This window comes from Marmota flaviventris, chromosome X (genome assembly GCF_047511675.1).
Source record: "Marmota flaviventris isolate mMarFla1 chromosome X, mMarFla1.hap1, whole genome shotgun sequence".
NCBI lineage: Eukaryota > Metazoa > Chordata > Mammalia > Rodentia > Sciuridae > Marmota > Marmota flaviventris.
Genome location: NC_092518.1, coordinates 53,707,980 through 53,725,094, shown reverse-complemented (window position 1 = coordinate 53,725,094; position 17,115 = coordinate 53,707,980). Strand labels below are relative to the sequence as shown.

The 17,115-nt window shown below is 45.8% G+C and overlaps 1 protein-coding gene across 1 annotated transcript in view; it reads left to right on the top strand.

Annotated features, from left to right (window-relative positions):
* The first annotated feature begins 1,206 nt into the window (after positions 1-1,206).
* Positions 1,207-17,115, top strand: part of Slc16a2 (solute carrier family 16 member 2) — a 107,600-nt gene continuing 91,691 nt past the window's right edge. The window contains exon 1 of the mRNA XM_027922981.2: positions 1,207-1,809. Coding sequence (XP_027778782.1) covers positions 1,380-1,809 — 430 coding nt within the window. The 5' untranslated portion in view covers positions 1,207-1,379. The remainder of the gene's footprint in view (positions 1,810-17,115) is intronic.

Below are 17,115 nucleotides of genomic sequence, written 5' to 3'. Positions count from 1 at the left end.
GCAGTATAGATCTCCTTACCCATTTTAGGGATCTATGCGCTCTTTGGGGTGCAAACTCTCCCTTACCGTCTTAAATCTGGGACCCGAATAGAGGACATTCAGTGGGACTCCCACTTCTGTGTGCCCGAGGTGGGCCTTGGAAGGGGGCAGTGGGTGCTAGGAAGGCATCCCTACTCTTGCGGCTTCGCGCAGTCCCGAGCAACCGAAAAACGGAGGCCGAGGCCCAAGGGACCAGCCTAGCCGGGATGTCGGGGGCGGGGCAGGCTTAGCCCAAACTGGCGGCTTAACCCGGCTCCGACTTCTCGCTCCACAGTCTGGGACAGAGAGAGCCAGGAGGAGCCCGAACCGAGCTCCGACTCCCGCCTTGGCCTGGGCCCGGCTCCCTCTAGTGCCACTACACCTCCCTCCCTTCCTGGCCCGGCCCCTAGCCCAGACTCTGCCCTGGCCCGGCCCAGACCCGGCCCTCTGCGGCTCCTCTGGGCTCCAGGTTGGCGCAAACAAAGCCCTGATTGATTGCCCGGAGGGGCGGGCCTCGTTGCGGAGCCGCCTCCTCTCCTTTCGGCCCCGCCAGGGATTTGCCGGGAAGGGCGGGGGTAGGGGGATACGGGGGGTGGGGTGCGTGTAGGTCAGTGGGGGGCCAAGACCTGGGGCTCGAGAAGATTGTGCCCACCCTCTGTCCGAAGCCCAGGCTGTCCCCTCTGGGTCGCCCCCTCAAGCCCAACTGGGGACATAGGGACTCCTGAAGGCAGGGTGGGGTCCCTCACGGGCTAGCTGTCGTCTTGGGCTCCCCAGGCACCCCAATTGCAGGCTGCTAGTGAGGAAGAGGGAAGGGCAGGCAGGGTCTTTTCTGGGAGACTCGGGGTTGATCAGTGCGGGTTCTGGAACCTGAGGGGAGAAGAGGGCAGAGAAGCAGAATAGTTTGTGCTCTTTTTTTTTTTTCTTTCCCTTTTTAAATTCTTCCTCTACTGGGCATCTGGACAAGGAGAACAGGATTCAGTAGTTTGGAAGGGGAGTTTAGGAGAAGCAGCGACGGCTAGAGTAGGTAGGCGAGTAAGAGGAGGAGGAAGGGCTGGGGAGAAGAGCGAGGCTGTAGCGGCTGCCTGTTGAGGGAGGAAGAGGTGGGGGGAGGAGGAGGGGGAGGAGAGAGAGATGACATGGGGAGAGGAGGAGGGGGGTTGGACCGGGGCGGAGGAGGAGGAGAGGGCTCGAGGGACCGTCTGTCGCGGGACGGGCTGGCCAGCTGGGGCGCGGAGCCTCGAGGAGGAGGAGGCAGAGGCAGAGGCAGTGGCAGCAGCAGTGCTAGGAGCAGCAGCAGTAGAAACAAGTACCAGCCACACAGAGGCTCCTCCGGCCCGAGAAGCCACAGTCCCCCGGCCGCGATGGCGAAGCAAATCCCAGCGAGCGAGGAAGCCAAGGGGCCCTGGCAGGAGACAGACCAGGAACAGCAGGAGCCGGTGGGTAGTCCGGAGCCGGAGCCCGAGCCTGAGCCTGAGCCCGAGCCCGAGCCGGTGCCAGTGCCTCCGCCCGAGCCCCAACCAGAGCCCCAGCCCCTACCGGACCCCGCACCCCTGCCGGAGCTGGAGTTTGAGCCGGAGCCGGTGCACGAACCCGAGCCCACGCCCACAGTGGAGACTCGCGGCACCGCGCGTGGCTTCCAGCCTCCCGAAGGCGGCTTCGGCTGGATGGTGGTATTCGCTGCCACCTGGTGCAACGGCTCCATCTTCGGCATCCATAACTCCGTTGGGATCCTCTACTCCATGCTGCTAGAGGAGGAAAAAGAGAAAAATCGCCAGGTGGAGTTCCAAGCAGGTGAGTAGCCCCATGCGCCCCACTTGGCATTCTAGGCAAGAGTGTGTACTCCTGCTTCCACCTCCATACCTCCTGGTACGAGGCGCCCCTCCAAAGCGCCGCTGCTACTCCTTCCCTTGTTCTGCCCATGGCCCTGCTGAGACGCGGGTTGCCGGGCTCTGGGCAGCCTCAGCTGTGGAGACTAGGTGCAAGACGTCCTGGGAGTGGGAACTGGGACATTCATTGATCACAGGCAAGCAATGAACTTTTTTTTGCCCTGGGACAAATCCAGACTCACCTTTTGGATTTGTTTAAAGTACTTTGCCCATGTGTGCTGGAAGAAAATATTTTCAGGAATTTTGGGGGGCAGAGGGGGCGAAGGCATGAAGACTGGAGAGAATTGGGAGGTGGGGTGGAGAGAATTGGGAGGTGGGAGAGAAGCACGATACCACGAATCTCCACAGCAGCCCTTGTTCCTTTGGAAGAGCGGAGGTGTTTTCTGTCAAAAACACTTCGGGAATCCTGGTGACTCTTTGCTGGGAGTCAAACACATGGAAGGCGTGTGTCTGTAGGAGGGAAAGGGAGGGAGGAGAGAGGGAGTGTGATTGGGGGTGTGTACGCGTTTCTGCCTGCCGTGGTTACGGCCCAGCCAGACCACGGCCATCCCAAGCAGCCCTGGGGGAACGAGCAGATTTCGGTGTCCTTTGAGCTGAGCCCCAAAGTTGGCAGGGAGGCGGTCTCCTGCCAGAGAGGCGTGAGACTTGAGGCTTGAGGCGCCGGCAGGCTGGGCCCTGTGGCTCACTTCGCACCACCCCCAACTTCAGCCATGCCCCTTCACCCCAACGCCGTGCCTCTTTGCTATGGCGGGGGTGGGCAGGGTGCCCTTTTCCATCTGAAGCCAGAATATTGGCCCTGCCACTCCCGCTGTGACTTGGGGCTGACTTGGTCTCCTTCCCTAAGATTAGCAGGATTGGGGGCATAGCCCTTTCTCTCCAGGCCAGTGGCTGCAAAGCTCGTGCAGGATCCTCACACTGTGGCCCCCTGTGAGCTTGGAACAGTCAAAGGAGCCATCTGCTTTGCCGGAGAAGCCCTTTAGGCAGTTCTTGTGAGACGTCTCCCATGAGTCGGGGGCTTGGAATACCCCCTAAGTTTCACTTCCTCTGGTGGCTCCAGGACAACTCTATATATGCCACCACCTCAAGTTTGCAGCTTGGAAAATGTGGATTTTCAGTGTTGGTTTGGAGCTGAAGCTTTCTCTGCTCTTGCCAATTCCCAGCATGTACTTCTGCTACCATCTGAGGGGGCTTGGAGACTATTAAGTGAACATAGAAACCTTGAATTCTGGGGCATCCACCTGTGGATTCCCCTTGGAGAGCTTCTCTCAATGCCCTCAACTGAGAACTTGTGTTTTTAGTTTGCAGCTTCTTTAGACTGCCCTGGCAGAAGGGGCTTTGGGGCTTTTGGTGCCCCAAATCTTGTGACTCATTGGCATAGCAACAGTGTGCAGGTCCCTCTTGAAGAAAGTCTGAGTCTATGTCAGTAGCTATCAAGGGCAGCTATCAAGGGCAGTCTCAGCACTACCCAGGCCACCTGATGCTGGAATGGAGGGGGTCCCTGGCCTATGTGGAACAACTTCTAGGGGGAAGGTCACAGCCACACTCATCCCTGGGACCACCTTTTTTTTTTTTTTTTTTTTTTTTGCTTTGATGTAGTTCAGGGGCTCTTAGGAAGGCAGCCAGGGTAGGGCCTCAGGCTGTTGCCTAGGTTATTGGGGGGTGTGTGTGTGGGTAGATGGGTGGAGGGACCTCCTGAATGTTGCCCTGTGATTGAGAGCAGACTGTTGGTCTTGGGGATTAGTGGCAAAGTTTGAGTGCAACTTGAAGAGAAGCAGCAGAGGCTGGACTGAAGCTAGGCCCTGGCATTTATGTGGTGTGAGCAGGCCTAGAGCTGGGGCCTTAGGAGTGTGTAATAAAACTTGGAAAAACCACTATTTTACCAGGAAGAGGTTCACTGCTGGGGAACAGACTTCAAAGTAGGTGATCATAGGGGACTCAGGGGGAGGGCTGGCTGGGACTTTCCGGTCAAGACCTCACGGCAGCTGGAGGGGGGCGGTGGTGCAGTGGTCTATGCAGAGGTGTGGCTAGTGTGTATTCTGACACAGACCAGGTCCACTGAGGAATTGAGGTTACTAGCTTAAATTATGGAGAGTAATAGGTCAGGAAGCGACAGAAAGGAATTTGGTATGTCCCCAGGGTCTCAGAGTACTTTGGCTTGGGTCCTTGCTGTGGTGTATCTTGAATTCACTAAAGTTATTTATGATACAAGAGCCTCTCAGGAATACCTCAGTTTTTATTTTGGAAAAGTCAGGAACACCCTACTACATTCCAGAAAATCTCATTCTCAACACTACCTTTCTTTATCTCCTCAGCTTTCTCAAGCCACCATTTAGATCCTGAGATTCCAAATGTCTCTGCCTGAACATACTGTCTGCAATTTACTCAAACTGTCCTGGCCACCTGTGCTACAGCCTTGGTGTCCCAAAAGGACACAAAGCCAAATAGAAGTTTGCTATCATTTTTATCAGCCAGTATTTGCCCAATAGCCATTATGGGGGTCACTCCAGGAGGTTGATGCATGGTCCATTTCTATTAATGTCTAACATGACTTCCATCTCTAAACATCTATGAAATTACTGTTTGGAGGCACTTCATAATCCAGATTGTTTTTGGTTAGGCTTAACATCATTACAACCCTAAAGCTGTCCTGATTGGTTTTGTAGATCTAAGATTCTACAGATGTGAGAGAATCCCAGAGAAAGTTAGTTTTGATGTTTGGGGAATAACTCCGCCTTAGGGGGCCTTTGGACATGGGCAAAGGCCACAGGAGGTAGGAGGGAAGTGGAATTCAGGACATACTAAAGCATACAATGTACAATCTTTGTGGACTCTATGATGTGCATGGTTCTGTAGTGTCAACAGAAGTATATGTAGTGTCCTGTCTTCACCTGTTTAGAGGCAGAGCCAATTTTTCCTGGGTTCTAGGCCTGGGAGGACTGGCAGGCAAAAGGTTTTCGAAAGTGAGGCAGGTAACCACGGTCTGGTTTAGGGAAGAAGCAGTAGAGATCAGGTAAGAAATGTGTCTATACTTTTGTAGAGACTGTGGGGAAATTTGGGAGTTCTCCAACCCAGATCAAGCCACAGATAGGATAGGAGGCAACCAGGCAATCTGTAGAAACTATAGGCCCAGAATGGTTTCCTGGGATGATAAGTGAGGCTTTTAGGGAAAGAGGAGCAAGGTGGCATAGGTTGCAGGCCTCAGCTCACTATCAAAATCCTAAATGGGGGTAGGGTTAGGGTTGGCGGCTCAGGATAAGGCAGAACAAGACAAAGTTGCTAACATTGGATCCAAACCAAAGTTTTTTTGAAAGTGCTCCAGAGTAAACCCATTACCCTGTATTTTCCACCTCAACTGTGAGTCTAGTACTGACTGGTAAAATATGATGAGAAGCGGTTTTTTTTATTGGGCAGTTTTTTTGGGGGGCATTTGACTATTGAACCACATCCCCAGCCCTATTTTTTTTTTTTTTTTTAGAGACAGGGTCTTACTGAGTGAGTTGCTTAGCATCTTGTTTTTTGCTGAGGCTGGCTTTCAACTTGCGATCCTCTCCTCCTGTCTCAGCCTCCAGAGCTGCTGGGATTATAGGCATGCACCACTGTGCCCGGCATTAGGCAGTTTATAAGCATGGCCCTTGCAAGCTCCTGAGTGAGGGTAGAGTAAGGTTCTCACTATTAGGGAAAGGGAAAATGGTCAAGAAGCTTCACTACTCAAGCTGCTGGATCACTCTGATGGAGACTGGATTTTCTAGGCATGGAGAAGAAGGGTCCACTCTGTCTTCAGGTGAACCCAGAGTACTCAAGATGGGTAGGGCTAGAGCAGAGTAGGCTATCTTTGTCTTTCCCATCTTAGGGGTTTTCATTGCTGACTTTGGGATTAAGGTATCATTTGAGCAAATCTGCCAATCTTTTTTAAAAAATATTTTTAAAAATATTTATTTATTATTTAGTTATAGGTGGACACAATATCTTTATTTTATTTTTATGTGGTGTTGAGGATCAAACCCAGTGCCTCACACATGCTAGGTGAGCTCTCTACCTCTGAGCCACAACCCCAGCCCAAATCCACCAATTGTTTGACTTTGGCTGAAGGCTACTGTCCAGCAGAGCTAGATCATGTTGACTCAGAGCCTACTGTGGAACTTCAGGTCACAGGGCCATCAGCCAAACATCTTTTGAGTTATTCCCCTGCCTCCTCTCCAAGAAAACTGGATCCCATACTACAACCTTGATTCATTGTAAAGGATGAGAAAGAGAGGTTGGGGTGTTTGGAAGCCAAATAAGAGGATGCTTGTTTGAGCTGGGTTAACTGGTTGAGGCTGTATCCCTGGTTCACTGAGCAGTGGCCTCAAATGCTTATTCTAAATCTTAAAAAGGAAGACTTCAGGCCAAATATGGACCCCCAAGAAGCTGGCAATCTCAGTGATATCAGCTAGTCAGTGACTAGGAGTTAGATAACTTGTGCCCTTAACTGTTCAGTGACTTTGAGCAGGCATTCTACCTCTCAATATCTCAGTTTATCTATCTGTAAAATGAAAAGATTTGACTATATGAACTTTCTAGCTCTTCCATCTATCCTTCTAGAATTGTGTGATATCTTATTCTTTACTACTTAACTACCATAAATGTTGACTTGTTCAGGCAAATGGAAATTTGTAAATCTTCCTGAATGGAGGAGGAAGGATTGGGAGGAGATTAGGAAAGCAAGGAAAAGCCATTTAGATATCATATTCCCATGCATATGGATATGGTTCATTTTCATTGATGTATGGAAGCTAACCCACAATAAAGGGGGAGAGGGGAAGAATAGATATTTAGTAAACTGGACAAAGGGAAATGAAGGGAAGGGAGGGGGAATAGGAAAAGGAAAGACAGTGGAATGAATCTGAAATAATTTTCTGATGTACATACACTGTAGCAAATCCCACCATTGTGTACATCCATAAGAATAGGGTCCTAATTAGAATAAGATATATTCCATGCTTGTATAATTATATCAAAATGAATTCTATTGTCATGTATAACTACAAAGAACCAATAAAAAAAGACCCATTCCTTTTTATTGAGTATATCAGGACAACTCTGAGCATATGGCTGCATCTCCCATAGTGCCTTGCTCAACAGAAAGCTGGGCCTCCAAGAGAAATCCCTCCACTTGGCCTGCTTCGGACTAGCAGGGTGGGTCTGTATGTTCCTGTTTCTCAGCATTTGAATCTCTTCTTTAAAAATATAAACTATAAGTATTTCCTCAGGCCTCAGTTTGGACTCCTCTTCTGAAATTTAGTTTCCCACAGCTTGCTCTCATTTCTCAGAAATGCATGGTCAGTGTGACCTTGGTTTGCTGTTACTGTAGGCTAGAAGAGTAAACCAAGATTCCTAAATGTGATACAGAGGTTCCCTGTAGAGGGGTTCAGACAGCACAGGGCGTCTTTATAGCTGGCTCAGGGCTGCTGCCTGGATCCCACTGTGGTGGGGGAGGGGAGGGCTGCTGCTTGTGTGATCTTAGAGAAGGCCCTCTTGGGTGTCCACAATCCCTGGTCAACTTCAGCTTCAGCTTAGCTGAAAGTATGCCTAAGGAAGTAGCATGCACAGAGCTCACTCATTTTCTTTAGATTTACATTTTGTTGTCATTGACAATATTTCCTCCAGCCCCATGAAGAGTAAACAAGCAGCTGAACTGTTGACAGTGGCAGAAGTACATAAAAGATGCTCACAACATTTGGAGTAGTCCAGTTTCCCAGGAGGATGCACTGTTTTTCCTACCAGCATCTTTTTGCTTTGTTGCATTTTGAAAAGAAAGAATCATTTACTCTTTCAGATTATGTGAATGATGAGGTGGGATTTACTGTGTTGAAAGAAGCTGTTTTACCTGGAATTGAATGAATAAATCTTAGAGAAAGGGTTTTGTTCTTAACACACACACACACTCACACACACATTCACACACGGATTATGACTATTCCATCTGTCTGTGGGTCAGGTTTAATGTAACAGGGGCTTCTAAAGAAGGTTCTGCAGGACTAGTGTAAAGGACCCAGCCTGGGAGACTTGCTAGGTGAGAATGATAGAATATGGGCAGCCTGGATTGTACTTCTTGACCTAGACCCACTTTCTACTCCACATGGGATTGGGAAACATTTATTGAAAGTTTCTTTCTATCTTCATCTTCCCCTATTCTTCATCCCTTTTAGTATTCAAAAGTTTCTGGGAAGAGGGTTTAGGCCCACCCCAGACCTCTCTGGTTTCAGAGATAACAGAGGACTAGCAAACCTAGGGTCATGTAACCACTTGCTCTGAAGGTGGGTGCTGTGGCTAATGTAAAATCACTTGGCATCTACTTGAGAGTGGGGAATGTGGCATGTTTGGGTGCTTTGAGGGAGTGCAGCCTCTTCACCCTGGTAGTCTTGCCCTCTTTTCGCTCTACTTTGCTCCAGTTTCAGGGTTGCTGAGAGCAAAGTATGAAATTAGCTTACCACCACATATTTTCTCAGCTTCTCCTATTTTTACAGTGCATTTTTATCATGTTTGCTGGATGTACCACCCTCTTTCCTCTCAATACTGTTCCCCTACCTCTCTTTCTACCACTCAGAAGAACATCTGGGGTTTACATGTTAAACAGGCCCAACTCCAGCTGGAGCCCCAGGCCAACCCCTATAGATCTCACAAACACTACTTCCCTTCCCCTTTTTGCCTTTCTCTCCACTTTTGCTCTCTACTTTCTGAATGAAGGATGACTTTCTGTGGAGTACTCAAGAGTATGGAAGTCATTAGCTCTGGATATTTGCAGTAAGATAACTGCTATAAAATCTTTTTGTCAGCTAGGAATACTGGTGCACTCCTGTAATCCTAGCAGCTCGTGAGGCTGAGGCAGGGGGATGGCAAGGTCAAAGCCAGCCTCAGACACTTAGCAGGGCCCTAAGCAACTCAGACCCTGTCTCTAAATAAAAGACAAAAAGGGCAGGGGATGTGGCTCAGTGGTTAAACGCCCCTGGGTTCAATCCCCAATACCAAAATCCAAACAAATAAATAAAACAAAATACATAAACCTTTTTTGTCATTTCCATACTTCCTCTTTTCACTGCCACAGGACTCCTGCCCAGAAGATAGTATTATAACTGGTTTGTACTCAGTAGTATTTAAAAAATGTCTTGGTCACTTGAGTCTCTTTATCTTCAAGTCCTCACTGTCATTGTTCCCCATCTCCTGGGCCAGTGGAACCTCTAGATTTCAGATTTTTTTTCTTGGTACCAGGGATTAAATCCAGGGGTGCTTAACCACTGAGCTATGTTCCCAATCCTTTTTATTTTTTATATTGAGACAGGGTCTCACTAAATTGCTTAGGGTCTTGCTAAGAGTCTCAGGCTGGTCTTGAACTTGCTATCCTCCTGCCTTCACCTCTGAGTTGCTGGGATTACAGGTGTGTAACACCATGCCCGGCTTCAGATTAGTTTTTGGTAACTTTGGAGGGTTCTGGTTATTATATTTTAAGCCTCTAGCATCTTTCTTTTTGCCAAAAAGGCCACAAAGTTGCTTGTAGAGGGGTCACTGAAGGTAGGACACAGATACTCAAGCACCTAACTTAAGTCAGAAGTGCCTTTAGGGAGGGTAGAGAATGGGGTAGTGAAGCACCCAGGTCAGATGCTCTCCAGCCTCTGTGCAGCTGAAGAGAAAAGGGGAAGGTAAGTGTTGTTAAATAAGCAGTCCCCACACAGACTCTTTGCTTACATTATCCTGGGATCTGACTGTCCACCCTCTCAACCAGGCTGGAAGGGTATGCACATGTACCCATGTGTCCAGATGTGTGTGTATGTGTGTATAACTGGTGTGTGGTGTGTGTCCCAGTCAATTAACACAATTGCTAAGATCATATTGCCTATGAGATTGAGGTCACAGGTTCAGCCACTTGTTTGGGTCACTGAGCTTCTCACAAACAAAAGAACTCTTCTTCTGTTCATGACCCATGCCCCTCATGCTGGATTGTCACTAATCCCAAGGGGAACTGGGTAGAAGAATGGAGATGACTTGTAAGACTTCCCTGATACTGAAGAAAAATGTGAAGCACTGAACTTGGTGATGGCTACCTCTGGAGCATTCCAAAATGAAATTTTTTGACATTTAGTTTCTTACTCCTATCAAACACCCTAGTAGTAGTAGTTGTAGTAGTAGTAACAATGTTTAATTAACACTTAGCAATGAAATGTGTAAGGCACGAAACACTTTCATGTACCAATCCATCTTAATTTTCAGCAACCCTATGAGGTAGGTACCATTACTTCATTCATCTTGTAGATAAAGAGAGGCATGGGAGTTATGTATCTTGTCCAAGTTCATATGCCAAATAATAGCAGACCCAGCGCTTGGACCCAGACAGTATGAATTTAGAACTCCTGCTTTTAGACATCATCTAATACATAGTGAAGATGTGGGGGGAGCTACCAAGGGAGACTGCTACAGAGTTTTTTCATTCCTATAGCCTCTGGACATCATTACGATTAAAAAATAAAAAGGAATGACCAAGAAGGGATTTAGTAAACAAAAAATAGACAATCTCATGATACAAGACATGATCTTCTAACTACCCATTTTACTTTACGTCTTTATGCAAAGGGTCATAATCCTTGAGTCCAAAAAGGACAAGGGAAACTGTCACTTCTTAGCTGTTTAGCCTGAATAAGTCACATAACCTTTCTGGGCTTTAGGATTCCCATTTATGAACCGAGACAAATAGTATCACTTTGATAGGACTGTAAAGGGTCAAATGAGATTATGTGTATATGAAAGATCTTTGTCAATTGTGAAATGAAATGGTTATTATTATTATACTTTTCCAGCCCCTAGAAATGGATTCATACTTGTTTCTAAATGTTTCCTCGCCATCTGTCGCCTCCTCCCCACTCCATCTCTTCCCCATCTCCCCTTGTATTCTTCTGCAATTTGACCCGGGTGTCCTGTAGCTAAGGACTGCCTGTGTTTTCTTTGTTCCTCAGCTCTCTGAGAGCCCAGAGAGAGAGAGAGGAGGGGCCAGATCCCAGGTCATATACATTCAAGGAAACAAGGCATGTTGAAATATTTACAGCACTTGGCAGGAGCTCACAAACCTCCCTAGTTTGTCAAGGACTAAGTTCTTTTAGTAGCAATTGCTAAGGATGGGGGGTGGATGGTGGGGTGGAGTTAGGGTGTCACTTCCTCCCGAGGGTCTCTAACAGAGCCTCTGTTCTCCTGCAGGTAGTAAGGAAGAAGGAAAGGGATATTTAGGGTCAGAAGGTCTGGGCCAGGGGACATTAAGTATAGAAGGAGTTTTGCTGCTTTGTACTCAGTTTTGGTGTAGGCCAGTTTCCTTGTGTTCTAAACAGGATAGCCCCAGAGAACAGAGGCCACAGAAGGATTGTGGACTTTACAAAGGAGGATTGCAATAGCAGTTTTGAGCAAGCATTTCAATGGCCACTTAAGGAGCCTCCATTAAGTATAACTAGTTGGCAAATCAGAATGGAAACGTTTTTCTTTTTTTGTTGCAAAAAGCAAAAACAAAATCTCCAAGCCCTTTTCTGAGACTACGATTTCAAATACACTAGGACTCTCTTGATTTTCAGGTTTTTAAATGTCTGCGCTGAAAGACATTTTAAAGATCACCTAATCCTATTCTCTGTGGTTCCTATCTTCCAGGTAAAGAACTGAGATCTGAAAAGAGGTGACCTTAATCACATTGTGGGTAGCTGCTTGTAGTGGAGGTTGGTTTTTAAGAGTGTTAGTAAATGGGTTCCAGGGGTGGACTTCTGGCATACTAAGCATTCCCCAATTTGATCCCCAGGTACTACTATGTGGAAAGAGATAGAAATAAAATTCAAAAGGTACAATGGTGAAAAGTGTCTTTCCCACTCCTGTTTTCCAGTGACTCTGTTTCCTTCCCCAGAGGCCACCAGTGTTATCTGGTGTCCTTTAAGAGATATTCCATATGTGTATAAGCAACTATGTATATATCTTGTTTTAATTTTTTAGTTGTAGATGGACACAATATCTTTATTTTATTTATCTATTTTTATGTGGTTCTAAGGATTGAACCCAGTGCCTCACATGTGCTAGGCAAGTACTCTACCACTGAGCCACAACCCCAGCCCTATATCCTGTTTTTAAAATACAAATGGTGGACTGTAATCCACATTATCTTCTACCTTGCTTTTTATACTTCAAAATCTATCTTGGGTATTGTTACACATCCAATCTATAAAGCCCTCATTCTTTTTTATAACTGTGCCATACTTAATCATAATTTATTTAATCAACACCTTACTAATGGACATTTGAGCTGTTAATCCATCTTTGACTATATGCTTTAGAATCAAACAGCACTACATTCAGATAGATGCCTTACCACATGGCTGTACTTGACAAGGTTTTTAACTTCTTAGAGTCTGAGTTTTCTCATATGTACAATAAGGGTAACAATAACATGTATTACTACTGATGTAGAGATTAAGTGAGATGACACATGTAAAATGTTTAACTTACAGCTTGGCTCCTACTAAGTGTTCAGTAAGTGTTAGTCTCTCTCCCTGCTCACAAGTCCTCCCCATACCTTCTCCCTCCAATTCAATTAATGTAGGTTCAGTTCTATTAAGTGCTGGGCTGACATTGGATGAGCCAGAGAAGGCCTTAAGAAGTTTATAATTTCTTTGAGAAGATATAACATTCCAAACAACCATAGATCACTGCTAAGTGTATTAAATTGAGTTTTTTACAGTTTTCATGTGGTGATATGGAAAAGGAGAGATGTATGTGAGTACCAGAGGAATCACAAATCTTGCTGGTCGAGTTGGAATTTGAAATGGGGTGGAAAATTGAGAAATGGTGGGATAGGAATTGAAAACTAGATAGTTTGGTTGTTGCTCAGATTCTGGGTCTTTGCCCTCTGGGAACCCAGTGAGTCACTGTTCCCCATCAAGCCCTATCCAACAGGTGGGGTGAGGTGGAGGGGCAGAAGGAGAGAAAAATACTAAGGACATTTGGAGAGAAGGGCACAGGGCAGGGGGATGTCTGGGCATAGAGCCACAGAATGAGATGCCTGTAAATGGCTTGTAGCACAGCCTGCCCAGCCCACACCACCTGCTCTTCCATGTCAGCAGCCCAGGAACTTTTTTCTAAGAGGTCTGAGAAGAGTATAACTAGAAGCAGCTCTTAATCCCTCACCCCGGATCCCAAATGGACCTCCAGATCCTGTGAACCCCAGAAGAGAGAAGTCTATTGAATGATACTGATCCCCTCTGTGTGTGGCACATTGTAGTTTACATCTTAGCTTTTGTTGATCCTTGCAACAGAGACAATTATGAAATAAAATAGCTGAATCCCATATTGTGCCATAATGTCTCATAATGTGACCATAGCACTTGGTCACATCAAGTGCTGTGTTGAAGGGGCTTAGAAAATGAAAAGACAACATGATTTGTTTTTATTAGGGTAGAGATTCATGTTCCTGTTTTATAGTGGCAGAAAATGGATAACAGACTGAGGGTAAGTGTGTGGCCTAAGGCCACACATTTAATATTCAGCAGAGCTGAGACTACAACCCAGGTCTTCCAATTTCATGTTCCATGGGGTCAGAAATGTAGGAGCTCCCAGAAAGCTGGGATAGATTTTTTTTCCTAAATTGGTAGCAGCCTGAAGTTTAAGGATAAAAAACAGTACATATAGTATGATGAAACACACAACTAGGAGTCACAAAGTTCAGGGGCATGGGAATTGGCGGGGAATGGAAAGGAGGATCTGGGCATAGTTAAATCTTGCTGCCTGGGATCAGGAAAAATGCTTTCCCTAGCTCAAAAAAAAAAAAAAGAAAAGAAAAGAAAAAGCATGGAAAGAAAGAACACTTGTGGACTGGGATTCAGGAGATCTGGGTTCTGGTTCTGGTTCTGGCTGTGTTACTGGCTGTCTTTGTGACCTTACCAAGCCCATCCCCCTTTCTGGACCTCAAGTTTCTCTATTTATGAAATAAGAAAATTGGACTTCCCTAGATACTTGGGCCAAGTTTGTGTAAATCAAAGAGGTCTTGTGAATTTACTAGCAAGGGCCTAATGAGGGTGATTGGGAGTGGTCGGGTGGTGAACAGAAGAGAACAACTTCTTTGATGAAAAAGGAAAGCAGATTCTCCCAGATCTAAGCAAAGATGACTTCTGAAAAGGTAACTATCCCATGATCTCTTATTATATCTCCTTGGAGAATTCCATGAAGAGGAGCAAAGAGAAAATGTGTTTGTAAGTGAGCAAATACCTCAATGCAAAAATGAGATTTGGTGGAATAGATTAAGATATACTGAATCAATATCTCTGGAAATTTCTGCTAAATAATCTTCGAGATCACTTTTCTAAGACCTTGATTTTGTTTTTCAAAAGGGCTTTATGTCTTATGGGTGGGGTACCACTGGGAGTCTTCCTCTCATGAAACCAGCTTGATGAGAAATGGCCTAGAACCAAACTATTTGAATAAATCCTGGCTCTACCATTCACTAGCTGTGTGTCCTTGGGCAAGGCACTTAACCTTTCTGTGCCTCATTTGTAAAAGGAAGATAACAAAAGTACTTACAACATAGGGTTGTTAAATGAGCTGATATCTGTGTCTCTCTCTACATAGCTAATAAGCTTAGAACAGTTTCTTGCACATGGTAAGTGCTATATATATGTTCACTGTTCTTATTATCTCCGTAGTAGGCTACAGCTGAGCCTTAGAGAGCAAGTGTGATCCCAGGTGAGCCTAAGGGAGCACAGTATTACCCATTCAGGAACTCTGGATGGTAGGGATGTCTCATGAAGGCACCATCTGGGCTGCTCTGATGTTGCTCATGCTCAAGATCCAGATTAAGACCTTTAAAGGCCCTAAGCACTATTTTTTTCCGGATGCTACATTTCAGAAAAAAAATTCATTAAATTTATACTTTTCTCATTTTGGAGTGGGCCTGCTTCGCTGGTATTCCATGCTCATGCTTAGTTCACATGTTGGGTGATCCTGCACTGGCTCCACCAGCGTGTAAACTCCTCTCTAAGTTCTGGAGGGAACCATTGACTGTAAGTGCTCTACACATTCACAAACAGTTCTGAACCCAAGCAGCTCCATCCACAACAGGCATCCCAGCTCCTAAGAGCTTATTCTGCTGAGCTGCATGAACTCACATCTATTACTCACATCTATTAGGACCTCACATCTATTACTTGGAATGATGGTTTATCTTCTGGGTGGGGGCAAGAAAGAAGAAAACCTGGAAGTCTCAATAAGGCACCTGGCAGTAAGCTCTAAACATTGGCAAGTTAAAGTTTTGGTAACAAGTTGGGATGACTGAGCATGCTCTTTATTGAGAAGAGGAATGGTGAGGCTTTTCTACTTCTAGATTATTAGGAGACTAAGGCCCTCCCCTGAGCCCTGACTCCTCCAAAGACTTTAAAGCAGTGATCCCAGAAACCTTGGTATCACTATCAGTATCTCCATTACTCTATGAAGTTGACCAGGTTCTAATCATGCAAATGGTGAACAATAGTTCTAAGAGTTAAAGGTTTTTTTTTTTTTTTGCCTTGACCTATATTTTGCCTATGGAAAGACTAGCCCAAAGCAAATTTTCCATAGATCTGTTGACTAAACAGCTGGACGGACCTGGTGTCTTGGGTAAGAGAGGTTAGCAGGACCCAGATGGATTCATTTGCTGCCTTGCCTGGGGATGGCACCACTCACATTCAGGCCTACTCTGGCCTGTCCTACCTGCCTTCTTCATAGAATGTCTCAAACATGGAAGGCTCAAGTGGAACCGGTCAGACCAGATGCTGGGAGCTTGTGGCTTTTAGGAAGAAAATGACACATCTACAGACAGCCAGAGGAGAGAATAAGGAGGAAACAAATTTATTATTTCAGCTTCTAGCTCCAGGAAACCCCCTCACTCCATGGGTTTCAGGGTATCACCAATGAATACCTGCTTAAGGAGGCCATAGCTCATCTGTGTCTTGTGAGTGGACTTGGCTAGTATCTCCAGGCAGGCCCAGCAACCTGAAGGGTATTTCTAGGTTGGCTTGACAAAGAATAGCACTGTCTTCTTTTTTATGGAATTTGTTTTAGCACTGATGGAAAATATGGCCTTGGGATGGGAAGTCATAAAGAAGACCCTAAAGTTCAGCTCTTCTTTGCCTCACTTCTCTTTGTGCTGTGTAGTATATGGTAGGCAAGTGCTCTACCACTGAGCCACAACCCCAGCCCCTGCTGTGTAGTATATGGTAAGGCACAGGATCTGACATCAGATAGGCCAGTGCAAGTCCTAGCTTTGCTATTTGCCTGATCTGCAATCTTGGCCAAGTCTGAGCCTCACTTTCCCTATCTGTAAAAAATGGCCAGTGATAGGATTATAATTCCTATCTCATTGCCTCTTGATGCAGTTCAAATGACAGAATGGATATGATAATCCTTTGAAAATTGCTTGGAACCTTCCATATGAATTATCCTCATGGTCACCACATTAATAAATTAATCTGTAGAGTTGCATATGTACCTTTGCATGTATAGGTGGGTTGAGATAACTCCCATTATATATATCTTCCCATATGTACAAAACTTCACATATATCTCTGACTTTAAGCCTGAACTCATGACATAGATAATTAAAAGCACAACCCCCACAGGCATACATACATGTTTATCCACATGGACAGATAGCCTCTTACTTTTTTTTTAACATTTATTTTTTAGTTGTAGTTGGACACAATACCTTTATTTTGTTTATTTATTTTTATGTGGTACTGAGGATTGAACCCAGCCTCGCACATGCTAGGCAAGTGCTCTACCGCTGAGCCACAACCCCAGCCCCCATATAGCCTCTTACTGTTTTTCTCACTAACACAAGCAGATGTGTATGTATCTGTGTATTTATGTGTATGCATGTGCGTGTATGTACAGCTTCATAGCTATAAAAGGGCATGCCATATCACCCAGATTTCCCCAAGACTGTCTAGTTTTCTAGGGGTCTGACACAGGCTCTATTTGTAAATTCCCCCATTTCATTCTGATAATGTCCGTTTTGCCCTTGCTGAGGCCTCTTCCCTGCCTCCATCTTGTTTGCACATTAGCACAGCTGCTGCTAAAATTCAAACTCCAGTATGTGTATCCACATGTCTGGAAAACACGGATCCCTGTCCAGTTGCTCTGTGAATAGCACTAGGACTCTATCCTGCACAATATATTTTTAGCCATG